General features: G+C 44.3%; 1 protein-coding gene across 1 annotated transcript; it reads right to left on the minus strand.

Annotated features, from left to right (window-relative positions):
- Positions 1–7,558: 7,558 nt before the first annotated feature.
- Positions 7,559–14,296, minus strand: NT5C1B (5'-nucleotidase, cytosolic IB). Its single transcript, XM_087776195.1, has 6 exons — positions 14,043–14,296; positions 13,787–13,954; positions 10,724–10,853; positions 10,088–10,210; positions 9,471–9,655; positions 7,559–8,478 (listed from the first exon to the last, which is right to left on the minus strand). Exons 1-6 carry the CDS (start codon positions 14,169–14,171, stop codon positions 8,140–8,142), a joined length of 1,074 nt encoding a protein of 357 aa, XP_087632321.1. The 5' UTR covers positions 14,172–14,296; the 3' UTR covers positions 7,559–8,139.
- Between the last annotated feature and the right edge of the window lie 921 nt (positions 14,297–15,217).

Genomic DNA, 15,217 nt, shown 5'->3' on the forward strand with positions numbered 1-15,217 from the left:
TCGGGAACCGGAAAGTCCTAGATCTTTCAATAACTCATAATTGCCTTGATACCATTTTCCACATGCTCCTAACAGAAATCCCATAAATTTAATGATGTTAGCATTCACCAGTTATCAAATTTGCTCTTTTAGAGGATGATACTTCTTGACCTTCTCTGCCTCTGCATCCACCAAAGATGTTAATTTGCTTTCGTATCTGACCATGATATCTACCACCAGAGCCTGCTTTCCTTTAACGAAAATCAGGTCCAACTTATACAATTAATTCTGTTTATCTTTCAGCAGCAGCTCCTGGAATACTACCCAGTCCTTCTTTTTCACCTCATTCACCAATAATTCACATAGATGGTTATGTCTTTTAACACTTGCATCTTGTACCGCTGGGCAGTACCCGATAATATGTGAGCAAGTCTCATTTTCTGTGCGACAATGTTGGCACGATTTAACTTGGGCTTCCTGCCTGCCCCTTGCTAAGAATTATCTCGTGGGTTAGACATTTGGTCTCAGCTGTAATGCTGTGATGAGCTTCCTGTGAGAAATGCCCCTATAAAATTCTAACCAGTTATTACTGATCTTATCCTTCTCAAAGCTGGAAATCCCATGGTCCTGGGATACCGACTTGATCCAGTTCACAAACTCCTGTTTCCTCCAGTTACACCTCTGAAACATCCACCAGCTATTCAGTGGCCTTCCCGGCCCCAGCGTGGTCCCTAGGGCAACCCAAAGCAAGCCGCGGGTCGTGGTCAGTTACCTCTGCAAGGATGCTGCTTCCTTCCCTGGCTCAAAAATAAAACGTGGTAGGATGTGCCAGCAGTAGCATGTCCCTCCATCTGTCCAAAGGCCCTTTCGCTAATAGCAACGTCCCCCTAGTAAATTAGATGTACCTGGGGCTGCTGTTTGGTGCTGAAGCGAACTGGCACAGAATAGCCTATCAAACCGCGACACATCCAAGCTGGTTCTTGGTTTTCATTCCATGCTGACTCCTGAAATGTGGATGGGTATTGTCTGGGAGAGAGCTAGTTGGCCTGGGCCAAATCCAAACCAGGGACTCTTCTAACAATTTTCGAATTAGAAGACAATGATAACAAAATAATGACATTGAGGTGGTCAAGTTCTAGGGCCCGGGAGCATTTCCCAGTAGTGTTTAGTTTGCTAGTAGAGATTTTACCGAAATGTTTTATTAATATTTATCAATCTCACAGACATGACTCCATCACAGGGAAAACAGGCATTAAGGGCACCTATAATATTTCATCACCAGTGTTTGAGTCTCATGGCAGATCTAATGCTTCTGCAAAAGCCACATTCAATTCTGCCTGCCGTGGGTCTTTAGCTTGAGATGCAGAGGCTGGAGGAGTAGATGCGGTGGTGCCAGGGAAGGCTCCCAGCACAGGAATGCAACCGAGTTTTGGCCCAAGGCTGGGGGCTGGTTAGCGCTCCCCCACAGCTCGTAAACTCCCGCTAGGCAGTTTGGAGGCAGCCGTCGTGTTCTGGGGAGGTAGCATGCATGTGGACTTTTCCATGCCAGCTGGCCTTTGTGCTGATGAAATGTTCTGGGAAAGTTTAGGGTATTAGCGTAAGTGGAGCAAGAGAGTATGTCAGAATGGCATGCTGAGACCTACCCCCATGGTGCTTTCAAGAACAGATTTCTTTCTTAGGTATTTCAGCAGTTTCTGTGGCTCTGGATCAAGTTGGATTGTATGTTTGAGTGTAGCATAGTTGTTAGTACATGGCCAAGCATGTCCTGATGACCTGCCTGCATATTGCAAGCAGAAGTGATGGGGTGGGGGAGTGTTACAAAAGTCGTTATGGTGGTGGCTGCTCTAGAGTCTAAACGTACCAGTGAGCTGAGAGTCAGACCTGCTGAATATTTACTTCTAGGACCAACTTCAGCTGAGTAATATTAGCTCAGAGGTAGCTTGTTTGAGATAACCAAATTTAGTGGACTTCAGGACTGAGGGGGTCTGTCCCGTTCCAGTCTGGCAGAAGGGAGGCTGCCTGCAGAACATATGCGTATGTCCACTCACTCACCTCACAAGCACACTCACACTCACTGTTCTCTTAAATATTAACATGCACCCTAAGTCCATCCAATATCTATACCCAGAGACCCAGGCACCAGCTCTGACACTGGGTTTTCCCAGATGCTGGTCTCTTCCCATTGTCCAGTTTGATGTGTGCTAGTGGTTCACATACGCACATAATATGGGTCCCTCAAATAGCTGGTTTGTCCAGTAGCTGGCACCCAGACGGGACCTCTCCAGTTGTTGGCACCCAGACCCTTGGGTCCCTTAGACCTGCCAACTTAGTTTTGAATCCTTAACCCAAAACGTGTTTTCAGCCATTATCATGTCGTGTGTCCAGGTCCTGCCTTTACTAATCACAGACCTTGATGAACTCACCCAAGGCAAAATGAACTCATTCAGGGAGTCAGGAGTGGCCACTGTGGTTCACTCACTCAAAATCCTTTTCATCCTAGCCCTGGGAAAATTGCTTTAGAAATGTAGAGAGACACTTAAAAGGTAACTGAATTTTGATCAAGAACAATATAAGTTAAAAAAAGGTGTTTGACAAAAAAAAAAGAAAAAAAAAAGGCAGTAATAGAGTGCAGTGCAGATTTAGGCACAAGACTGGGAAAATGGGGATAGAACAACATGGATTAAGAGATGTTCGGGATCAGGACTAGGGGCCAGCATGCAGGTGAGTAGAGTTCAGGGAGACAACAGTCTGTGAGGGAGGCCAGAAACAAGCTTGGCTGATAATGAGCATGTCTGTCTTGAGTCAAGACCTAGGACATTTGGGGAAATGAGTAAGAAACGCAAGAGGAAACCCAAACCCTTTCGTCAGGTTTCTTGTGACTCATCTGGACATGATAACCATTTGCAATAGTAACCTCCCCTTAACTGTCACATGTTGATGCTACCCACAGTCTGTTCACATTGCTGCAGTCTGTTCTGAGGCTGACTTCAGCTCCTGTTATAGCTGAAGAAATGTATCAGATTTTTCTGGAAGTATCCTTACCATCTCTCCTCTGACTGTCACACTTCTCAGGCAGTTTAAGGGCTGTATAGGTACCACATCTAAACACACTGGATTTACTGAGAGACCTCTTCTGTCTCACCACAGAAAACTCTTTCTCTCTTCATTCTTGGCTCTTCACTCCATTGTGAGACTCATAGCTACACCAAAGGGTATTTTAACCAGCTGTCATGGTTTAACCCAGCAGGCAGCTAAACACCATACAGCTGCTCGCTCACCCTCCCTTTCTGGTGGATGGGGGAGAGAATCGGAAAGGTAAAAGTGAGAAAACTCATGGGTCAAGATAAGAACAGTTTAATAATTGAAATATAATAGAACAAAAACCCAGGAAAAACAGGTGCTGCAACCGCTCACCACCCGCCAACCGACGCCCAGCTCATCCCCAAGCAGCGATCACTCCCCTTGACCAACTCCCCCCAGTTTATATACTGAGCATGATGTCATATGGTATGGAATAGCCCTTTGGCCAGTCTGGGTCAGCTGTCCTAGCTGTGCCCCCTCCCAGCTTCTTGTGCACCGGCCAGAGCATGGGAAGCTGAAAAAGTCCTTGACTAGTGTAAGCACTACTTGGCAACAACTAAAACATCAGTGTGTTATCAACATTATTCTCATCCTAAATCCAAAACACAGCACTATACCAGCTACTAGAAAGAAAATTAACTGTCTCAGCCGTAACCAGGACACCAGGCCACACCATTGCATCTGCTTGTGACAGAGATGGCTTTTGGCATCCTTAACCTGGTGTAAGAGCCATAACCAGTTTGAGGTGTTCTTCCATATGCTCTGCTCATAGTAAATCCTGTCTTTGGGAGGTGTTGGAGCCATGCCCAGCTCTGCTGCCTCATGACCTTGCAGCCAAGGACCATGAGAAAGGGACAGTGATTACCAACGAGATGCCAAAATAAGGGAACCAGGAAATGCCCTGTTAGAGTAAAAGATTCATCCTGTAAAGATTCAGCATCTGGCAGTGGGGACTCTGGCAGTCATCTCTGATACACCTACTACTTCAAAAGACAGTGAATGTGTTGGAGAGGGTGCAGCCTCAAGGATCCTGCTGGGTCCATCAGTGGTCAATCCAGCCTTCAGTGCACGGAGCGTTGTGCACAGGAGCTCACAGGTGATAGCGATCAGCAGCTGCTCATCTAGGTAGGGATGACTTAGGATTTTAGGAAAAATTTCTTCACCGAAAGGGTAGTCAGGCATTGGAACAGGCTGCCCAGGGAAGTGGTTGACTCTCCATCCCTGGAGGTATTTAAAAGACGTGTAGACGTGGTGCTCGAGGACATGGTTTAGTGATGGACTTGGCAGTGCTAGGTTAACGGTTGGACTCGATGATCTTAAGGGTCTTTTCCAACCTTGACGATTCTATGATTCTATGATTCTATGATTCTATGACATATGCATTCAGATGTTGTTGGTTCCGGATACTACTGAGCAGGGTAACTCAAAGTTATTTTTTCTCCTAAGACGTTGACCTGCTTCACTGCTTTCTCTACCCATCTGTTGCACTCGAGGAGATGGGTGTGTTCTGCTGAGCAATACTGCATGCCAGGTTACAGGATCTGGCAGAGGAGCCCAAGGGGGGTACCTGAGGATCCTCCTCAGGATGTAGGAGCCCTCTGATTCCTGTGTCCTTAGAACAGATCACAGTCCAGGAACACAGGAGGACACATGTTGGAACACATGCTATGATGACCATCTCCAAATCTTCATCTGAAATATTTGTTTCTTCCAAATGGTTGTTTCACTATGCATGACATGCTAGCCTAGAAACTGAAAGGATGTCTTGGAGGTGTGAAGGAACTGGGGAACATGGGTTTATTATGTCTTGGTAGCTGGTGGGAAGTAGCCAACACACTCCGAGGATATGGTCTGTAAAAAAATAAAATAAAAAATAGTCAAGTCACCTTCAGGATCTTATTTCTAACATTTTTGTCCATGGGGATTGGTAGCAGCAGGAGACATTCCCATTTGTCTTACCTGGACTCTCCACTGTGATGCAGTGCCTGAACCTGGAACCTAAGGGAACAAGGACTGGCTTTGCCTGACAAAGTTCTGCTTCCACACAGAACTCGATCTGTGTTATCATTAATCCTCTTCCAGGTTTTGGCTGGGATGACAGTTTCTTTTTCATGAGTCTGTCTTCCAGTGTTATAAGCAGGCTGATAGACAGCACAGTCCAGAACCATAGGACTCTACTCTATTTCCCCTATTGAAAAATGTTATATGTTGTTGTAACTGTGACTGGCTTAGGATTATGAGGTGCTAGGGCATAAATTCATGGTATCCTCATAAGCATGAGAAGCAAGGGGTTTTGTCTGTTTTTTTGTTTGTTTGTTTGTTTTGTGAATTGGAATGCTATTAAGAGACAATTCTGGTCTATGTCGACAAAAATAGAAAACCCTTTCCCTCAGCTCCCATCCCATTTCAGAGAATTTTCTTGAAAATTATTATTTTGGTCCACTAGCCAAGCTGTGCCTTGGAGCAGAAGACAATAATTGTAATGGGCAGAGACTGCTTGGCAAGCCAAGTCTCCCCAAACATCCAGATTAGTCTGGAAGGCCCTTGCATGAACAAATGAGGCTCCACTCACCCAGCATGCTGCCAGCTGGATATGCAGAGAAGCGGCCGTCAAGCCTGGGACAGTTGCCTGACGATTAAAAGGCAGTGTATAATCTGAACAAACACCTAAGGGCATTTTGCTCAACTAACTTAGGAGAAGTGATTGTGGACCTTAACATCAACTTCTGGACTTTAATGTCAATTTGAATTCTGTGACTAAGGATGTCAATTCTACTATGTGAATTCGATATGTGAACTCTTTATTTCTCTTCACACATGCCTTAGTGCTGTCAAGAATGACACTACAAGAGGTAGTCCTCTAGTACTATGTGTGTACAGATCAAAAAAGATGTAAGAACTGGAAGCTCCTAACTGTATCCTGGCCAGTAGGTTTCATTTTTGCTGTAGGTGTATGGTTGATTGGAAATAAACATAATAGACCAGATGATTCGGTTTCCAATTTATTCACTAATTTACATGCTTACCCTGTCAGGGATGAGACACTCACCTTCGGAGTCCCACAGGGATCAAGGATCCCATCAGCCTTTTCAGTATCAAGCCTGAATTGCTATGTTCAATGAGAGTCAAGTGCCAGCAATCTTTGCACAGCATATATCCCTCATGTTTTACTGCACCCAACATCTCTAGCTCTAATAGCACATGGATGAAGAATGGCTGATTGTGTTCTGTTCCAACAAGGCAGGAGCGGTGTTCCTGAAATTTGCAGCCATGCTTTTGTGGTGAAGGTACACATGCAATTTGTATTCCACAGCTAAGGAATATTTTTGGATTCCTTGCCGATTCTGAGCTCTCACATAAAAACATCTGCTAATAACATCTTTTATAATCTCCATTTGGCAAGGTAACTCTATCCCATCCTGGTAGACAATGACCAGGCCCCAGTTATTCATGTCTTCCTCACCTCCTGGCAGGGCTGGGAAATGTGATATGTTTTGGGCACAAAGCCTTTAGCACTTATGAAATTCCAAGTACACCAGAACTCTGCAGTGCATCCCATCAACAACACATGCTGGTGTGAACACATAAAAACCTTTCTAATGGTCTCTATTCGTGTTTCATGAAGGATCAAGGCTTTCTCCTTTGTTTTCAAAGAACTTTGTGGCTTGGACCGAGAACATTTAAAAGATTGCCTATGTTTCTGGGAGGGAAACCACAATTAATGCAGTGAAGCTTTCTGCAATAACAGGGCAGTTCATCCAGACAGAAGAGACCAAACTTTCTCAGAGGCTAACGTGAGATTCTGGAGCGAATTCCCCCAGGAACCACAGATCATCACAAGCCTTCACCAACTTCTACTCCCACTGCAAAGCACATTCTTTTGGTTTTGTCTCTTCTGGTATAAATACACAGCAACAATAAAAATAAAACAGGACACTAGATCCACTAGGGAGAGAAAGAGAACAAACACCACCTGACAGATGTTAGTTGTGTCATTTGGAAGGCACTCAGATACATGGATGACACCGAGATACAGGAACTTAGCATAAAAGAGGTGGAATAGAGCTCCAGCGTAAATTTACATGAATTCATCCTGCAACAGGCACCTGTCCCCTGGAAACTCATGTGCCGTTGCCAAACTGAGTTCACACAGATCACAGAACAGCTGTAAATCCTAAGTGCATCTAGTCAAGAAACAAGGAGTTCCATCAACAGCATTATTTAGAGTAGATTCTCTGCCATTACAAAGGGATTCTCTAAAGCTTCAGTCTTTGTCCCAGTCAAGATACAGCATCTCTGACTTCTGCCCAGCTCTACGAAATCTGTTGGAACTTAAGTGTCTTTGAGACTTCTAGCTCCCTCTCAAATTTGGCTGAAGGTGGTCACTTCTGGTTCTAAATATCCAAAGGAGGCAAGAGATACACAGACACTGATCACATAAACTCTGTTTGTATAGGAAATTATGTTAAAACCTCTACACAGAAAAATGACAATGACGTTCTGCAAAGCCAGCTTTATTAGAATGGGAAAATAATATAGAAAAATGAAGGGTTCCTGTAAACACAAGATCAAATAAGCTAACATTTCACTAGAAGATGAAACCTTGTGATAACAAACCTACTGAACACATATTTAACAAGCAAACCACCAACAGGTAAACACTTATATGTAAACTGTGCTTTTGGTAATTTCAGAAACAACCATCAAGGACTAGCATTGCAGCATGATTTTTGCTATAAATAACCCGTCAATAGTTTTTTAGAGAAAATATAACTGTTCTCTCTGTCTCTCAAAATATATCTCAAGCTATAAAAGCAGTACAAATCTTTTCCTAATATCAAAGACAGAGTGCTAGATCCAGATGGGTAAAAAACCTAAAGTGCTTAAGAATGCTATTAAAATAACTCTGTTAAAAATTTACCTATATTAAAAGTATTTCCTTTAAAGGCTGTTCTAGCCAGAAGTTAAATCTTTAAACATAGTGCTTACAATACACAAACGTAGAGGTTTTCAGACATAACTATTGGTGTATTAGAGGCTGGCTGAGTTAAGAACCTTATCGTTAACAGTGCTATCCAGTCATGCAGATTTGTGGTATTTTTGAGCAATGCCATAGGGAACATGCGCAGCTATGGTGCCTAATTTCTGTGCTCCTTCGATGTGAAACATCTGGTCGTCAAAGAAAATGTGAGGGCGGATTTTCACCAGGATCGGTCCTTTAGGAGCTCCTGCTAGGAAAAGTGCCTCATCAATCTCCAGACCCCAGCTACGAAGAGTCTTCAGCACTCTGGCTCCAGAGCTCGCCGCACTTCTGGCTGTGACCAGGAAGGTCCTTATGGGACAATTTAATCGTTCATTTTTTGCATAGAACTTCTTCTGGAGTTTCCCTAGGTCTTCCAGAAAACCTTTCAAAGGACCCTGAATATGAAATACCAGAAGCATATTTAGTGTTTGTCCACAGATCCCAAAATCATTCTTCTGCTTTATTCCAGGTTGCAAGTTACATACAGGATTCCTTCCCTAATGCTACTCAGCAAATTCTCTATGTAATGTGTCCAAATGGGTCTGCAGCCTCACTAGGAATTCACAAATTGGAAAAAAATTAAAACCACAATCCTACATGGTATGATCAGCAGAAAACTGATTCTCACTAAGGCTTACAAGATCTCCTACAATATAAAGTTATAACTATGGTCTTTAATAAAATATTCTTTAAAAACACTTAACTCTTTTTACTATGAACCACGAGGTGCAATTTTTTTTTCTGTGCAAAAAACAGTAAGAGACCTAATTACATAGACATCACTGAACTCTTTCCAGATTAATGACAATATTAGAATTACACTCCGATTAAAAGAAGTAAATGATAGTTTGGGTCAAATTGCAATGTATTGCACTGTCCCGTACTTTCAAAAATCAAGCTTTTGTTCTGAATTTATACCATTTTTAACAGTAGCAGAATTGGTCTTTAAGCTAATGTTAAAATATTTGTGTTTTTTAGACAAATGGCATAGTTCTGCTTGGGAATAAGCACAGATATTACCCTGTTTCAATAACCAGAATATCCTAGTGTTTGAAATTAACATTACCTACACAACCTGATAAAAAAAATAATCAAGGAAATCATTAGTAGCCTTTCCTTTTTCTAATGATACAATTAAAATACAACTGTAAGTCACTGTCTTATATATGTAGTTCTCTCGGTGAAGTGGAAGATCCTGGTGAAAGGACTGCAGTGGTGGGCTCTTTTATGTCAAACATGCATTTTAAATATTATCCTTGGAAAAGGAAATAAATAGGGCAATCAGCTTTCACAAAGAATACATACACGCTGGGGAAACTGGAGAAATACAGCAGCAGTGAAAATTAACAGGCGTTTTGAAAACTCACTGATTCAAAGAAATACAAACCTGTGCAAGAGGCTTGTTTTCATTCAGCTGTTCATGTTCAAAAAATCTGTCTAATCCTTGCTCTTTTACAATCTGTTCTGATTCATCAGAAAAGAGAACTGCATCCCCATCGAATGCCACCCTCAACTGTGTATCCGAGTAAGCAACATCTTTGTTGGCAGTGAACATCGTAGCTGATGCGATGCCTGAAAATGGATCAAAGAACCTCAGTTAGCATGTCCTGCAAAGTCATTCATTAAACTGTCAGCAGTTCAGTTCCAATACAAAAGTTGTTTTTTGTAAGACGTATCAAAGACTCTTCAAACAGAAGTTGAATAGAGATGCGTAGGTGTGTATGGGAGTTCATTTCTTGTAGCATGGGAGAAGACAGAAAGGTGTGGCAAAGGTAGAGGATGATTAAGTTGTCATTATCAGCAGGCTGAAGGGTCAGAGAGGAACAATACAGAGAAATAACCTGATTTTATTTGATTACTTAAAAATAAGTGATAAGTTTTCACCATACAAAGCTGTGACTTTCTGCATTTGATGAAGCAGCACTACTTTCTGTGGAAGACACACAATATATACATTTTTTAACAAGCTCAACGGAGAGATAACAAAAGAAAGTAAATTCAAACCTGCTTCTATAGCTTCTTGCACTTTTTCCGAGTCTGCTGAGAGGTACAAGTTCGTAAGGTACGCAGTCAGGTAACCAATAGGGCTTTTTCCTCCCGTCATACAGAAGCGTTCAATTGTTAAGCCTAAAGTAAGAACAGCACAAGGTGTGACTCTGCCTTGGCACCACAAACATGTAAACGGAACCCATAAAAAGGTACAGTAGCCTACAGCTGACAGTAAACTTAAAAAAGAAAAGTATGTTTACCATAATTTCAACAAGTTAGACGACTTAAACTGACTACAACGTTTGATCAGCCCTTCCTCGCTGAGAATTTAAAAAAAAATCCCGCTAAGACAGCAGAATAACTGCTGTGAAGGAACATGTATAGGGGGCGTAAATACCAAACAACGAAAAGTTTAAGGACTTCTCAGAAATTAAGATTCACACCTGACAAGTTAAATCTAGCGCTTTGGACCAAATTCTGTTTAACACTATCTCACTTATGCCGACACCCAAAATAAATATCATCCTCTGAGGAATGGGTGTCAGTATCAAAGAAGCGGCTTGTACCAAGGTCAGAACAGGAAAAATAAAATTAATTCATTTTATTATGTAACAACAGGCAATTCTACATGGTACTATTTATTTTACTTACCATAGTGATTGATGCTGTTTATGAGTCTTACTCCCACTTGGGCATGGTTATTAGTCATCAGAACAATATCAAATCGTTCTTCATCATCAGGGTACAGCTCAAGAAGACGGGCATTGACATGCTCCAGCGCCTGCAGGTTAAAAATGTGGAAGTCAATAGACAAGTGGAATGTGCCTCAGTTCTTAATCACTATGGGTTTAGTGATAGGACTGTCTTGAAGGAGAATGTGAAACACCTGATAGTTTAACTTGCTGAACTTGTTTTATGCCTTTCTGCTCTGCTGCTCCCAGCAACCATTTGACTGGGTTCATTTGAAGGGAAGCAAGTAAGTTGCTTTTGCTGAGTTACAGAATTTAACTTTATCATGGAAACCCTTTTTCTTGGGACATCATGATCATCCAGAATAAATCAATACATTGCTGAACATTATCACGATCCCTAATAATCTTTTTTTTTGTTGTTGTTGTTGTCCACTTGAAACTTGGGCTTGGACTTTCTTGTCCACTTGCAAATTATTCTTATGAAATCAAGGAGAAGGCGTAAAGGAATTTATATGTGCAACTACTTGTTTTGCGTGCACAAATGTGAATTTGGGCCACATACTTCTGCAAAGATTTACTGACACAGTTCAGGTGGTCAGGTGTCAAAGACTGTCCTTAAGTAATGAGTACAAAATCATACCCTGTCAAACACGATTACCTTGGTGATTTCTAATTGCAGTACTGAACGAGACAGATTTTGATTCATTTGAGCTCTCTTTAAAGATAATGGGCCAACATGTTATAGCCAGAGTTTGGCATTCTTATTTCCTTGACGTTTCATCTGCTTGGCTCTCTCTGTATTCATCTGTTCTCTCATCTTATTTAGAATCTTATCCCTTTGGAGTAAGACTTACTTTTTGCTCTAGGTTTGTACACAGACCTCTGCTTTGGGATCTTGGCCCTTGAATGGAATTCCTTGGGATTACGGCAATAAAGTCAACAATGAATCATCAAATGAATGCAAGATGGGTTGATTTTCATTAAGATGCCTTAAAAAGTCAGGCCAGTTGTTAAGAATTAAAACATAGATTTCATAATTAAATTCTGGGAATCTCACTTCAAAAAGCATGGCTATGTCATGTGGGGCTATGCTTAGGAAAACTCTAAGTGAGAGCCTGGTATAAGGCCTAGGAAAAAATCTTAGTATATGGTCATAACCCCTTTGTACCTTTTTTCTTTTTGTATTCTCTGCTAATACTCTAGTGCACCAGTGATTTCTTGAAGTATTACAGAACAAGGGGGAGTGGAGGAGAGGATGCCATTTTTTCGTCCAGTGCCTGTACATTTTGCAGCCCAAGGAGATCCTGGCCTGTGATTAAGACTCTTAGGTGCTACAAGCACGAGATATACTACTTTTAAGTTAGTGTCTAAAAGATCTCAATAAAGGAATCTGAACAAAAATATATTATTTCTTTTTGCCTTCTTCGTCTCCAAGTTGAAAGTACCACCCAACAAACCTGCAGTTCTCTAGCCTAATGATTCCTGTGACTACGCAATTTGTGAATCTCTTAAAAAATACAAAGAATTCAAATGCAAATAGCATACTGGAAGGGAACATAGGTGATGGTGCATTTAGCTGGGCATAGCTAACAGCTCTGATTTTCAAACTCTGAGGAGTTAAACAGTCAAATCTTGCTTATACTCAAAGAGAATTTGACACTGAACTCTAACAAATCTCTTGAAAACTAATTGTGCTAGCAGGGCTGCCATCTCCAGCTGCTGCAGATTGGAAAAGATGCAGTAAATTTGCTAGTCAGCCTAGCCTCACCGGTGTACAAAGTGAATTACTTTATGACAATGCTTTTATGTTAAAAACACCTTTACTACACTTGTGCTATTAATGCTATTAACAGACCTCTGTTATATTTAGAACAGCATGGGTACTGACATAAGTAATTTTTCCACTATGTATTTCCAAAAAGGGATCAGCAATGCTGAAAATGTTTTAACTTCTTGAGACTAACAGTGAAGCAATGAAAATCTACTTTTAAAACTTGAAGGAAGCATTCTGCCGCAACTCTGCTGTCAGTAAGTATGACTGCTAAGTATGATTTAATAAATTTTCTAAAACTGCTGTGGTCGAGCTTATCAAACAATTCTCCATGGACATAAAATTAACTCTGTAGATGGTATTTTTTCAAGTCAGTCCCACTAAAACCTGTGTTCCTCAAAACCATACTTATTTTTAGTTTTTTTTTTTTTCATTTTTGTGTAATTTCACTTGCTTTCCATGCAGGAGGGTGTTTACCTTGGCCAATTCTCTTATCTTGTGGAACGAAAGCAAAATATTTCATTTCACCTCTGCTTAAACGTGGACTCCCAACTAGACGATCTATTTCTTTTGCTGGTCCTCAAGAACAATTTCCAGCGTGACAAGGAAAAATTAAAGCTGACCAAAAAAGAAAGTTTCATTTCTGAATAAAGTAATTTGGATAATATTGAAACAACGCTGCCTTTAATCATAGTAGTCCTACTATAAGTGAGACATAAAAATGGAATGAGGAACTAAGAGTTTTTGGGTTTGTTTTTTGTGGATTTTTTTGGGTGGAGGAGGTTGCAACAAACTTGAAGCAATCTGGGGGCCTATTTTAACAAAAATGGTCTTAAAAGGAAAGGCGCTTCGTGCGCCCTGGGTCCAACAGAAAACGCAGGTTGCTCCTTACCCGCACCTCAGGTGTGAAGCAGAGAGCCGGGGGATACAAACCGTGATGCTGGGGGTGAAACTCCGGTCCCGGTGGTGCCAGCGGTACGTGACCTCCCGCAGGCGCTTAGCATCAGTGCCGGCGGGGGGGGAGAGGGGAGGGGAGGGAGGGGAGGCCGCACGGCCCGGCCGTCGCAGCGAGGAGCCGAGAAGATGCCGGGCTCCCCGGCCGAGGCGAGCTCACCGCTGGGGGAACAAGTCCCCAAAACGCTTCCCCGGGGCAGGGTTATCCCCGCCCAAGGAGGCTCCGGGCTCCTCCTCTTCCCGAAATTTGGCCTTGCAGCATCCTTCGCGCCCCGCCGCACCCCCCGGCTCGGGTACCTTCACGAAGTAGAAAGCCGGTCCGGGCTTGAGGGTGACGTTCTCGTTGTCCTGCTGGTACTTCACGTACTTCTCCACCCCTTGCTCTTCGAAGATCCGCCGCTCCTCCACCAGGTCGAAGAGGGCTCGGGAGGAGACGGCCACCGTGATGGCGTGCTGGGGCTTGGGCTGCGGGGCGAGCGGAGGGTAGCGCCGGCCGGCAGCCCCCAGCCCCCAGCCCCGGACCCCCCACCCCGGCCCGCCCGCTCGCACTCACCGGCCGGGGTCTCTTGGAAACCAGGTTGTCGTAGAAGGCCTTGGCCGCCTCCCAGTCCTGCTCGGCCTCCTGCCGCCGCACCTCCGCGGCGTCGCTGGGCTGGGGCGCCTCCGGCCCGGAGCCGCTCATGGTGCCTGGCGCGGCGGGGGACGGGACGGGGCTGCGGGGCGGGCGGGCGGCCGAGGAGCGGGCGCGGCCGGAGCCGGCGACCGGGAAGCGGTGGCGGCGGCCGCCCCCCCCGCCCCGCTCCGCCCCGCTCGGGCAGGGGGAAGTCACCCGGGCGCTGGCTTTCCCTTTCGCTCTGCCCTCCCCTCCCGCGGCACGGAGCGGAGCAGAGCCGCCCGACCCTCCGCCGGCACGGCCGCGCCCGAGGCGGCGTCTCCGAGGGGCGCTGGCCGCCGCTGAGCCCGCAGCGCCGGCCCCGTGGGGCAGCGGGGCCCTCCCCCGCGTCTGCCGCCCCAGGGGTCAGCAGGGCCGCAGCATCTCCGCTCGGGGTGCGCAGGGGCCGGAGCTGCAGCCCTTCCCTGCACCCGGGCAGGGGCAGCGGGGCGCTGACCTGCAGCCTTCCCTTCCCAGCACCCGCTGGGACACCCGCTGCTGCTCTCCGTAGTGCTCCAGTAGTGGTGCGCACAGCTACTTGATTTTAGGGAACAAGCCTCCAGCACGGATTTCATCTACAGCATTAGAGATTTATTATTTAGATGCAGTGGCTTAACTGATTTTGCATTAACTGCAACAAATTTCCAGGAGATCTCTTACATAATATAGCAATGATGTTTCTAGCAATGAAAATGGGGTGCGTGCCGGTGATCTGGGGTCCTTTGTTCCACACAGCAACGCTAAAAGTACCTTCTAGAAACAGTAATCTGGACAGTAGTGTTGAGCGCGTATACTGCATGCGCAGTAAACTGTCATTCGGCATCTGGTTTGGGTGGTCCTGAAACCCAGAATCCCACACCGGGCTGTGGGCTACTTCACTACTACATGCCTCTCTGAAATGCTCCCGGCTGCCTCTGCAGACTTGCTTATCTGAACCACAGCCAAGTTCCTCAAACTGATGAGCTGGAGGAGAGAATGGAAAGTGAGGAAGGAAGTGGCTTTCCTCCTGAGCTAGGATGGGGTCCGGCGCAGCGGACCCACAGCCTTTGCAGTTTTTGGTAGCCAGTGCCTCAGTG

The sequence above is a fragment of the Nipponia nippon genome, unplaced genomic scaffold (genome assembly GCF_047370975.1).
Source record: "Nipponia nippon isolate SJK-2023a ecotype South Korea unplaced genomic scaffold, ASM4737097v1 scaffold_4, whole genome shotgun sequence".
NCBI classification, from domain to species: domain Eukaryota; kingdom Metazoa; phylum Chordata; class Aves; order Pelecaniformes; family Threskiornithidae; genus Nipponia; species Nipponia nippon.

Bases quoted from the DNA above. Each gene is read 5' to 3' on its own strand.
- NT5C1B (XM_087776195.1), bottom strand. From the start codon at position 14,171: ATGAGCGGCTCCGGGCCGGAGGCGCCCCAGCCCAGCGACGCCGCGGAG. The intron at 10,211-10,723 runs GTAAGTAAAATA...TTCTTACTTTAG, and splicing joins AAACAGCATCAATCACTATG to GCTTAACAATTGAACGCTTC. The intron at 9,656-10,087 runs GTTTGAATTTAC...ATCCATTTTCAG, and splicing joins GCAAGAAGCTATAGAAGCAG to GCATCGCATCAGCTACGATG.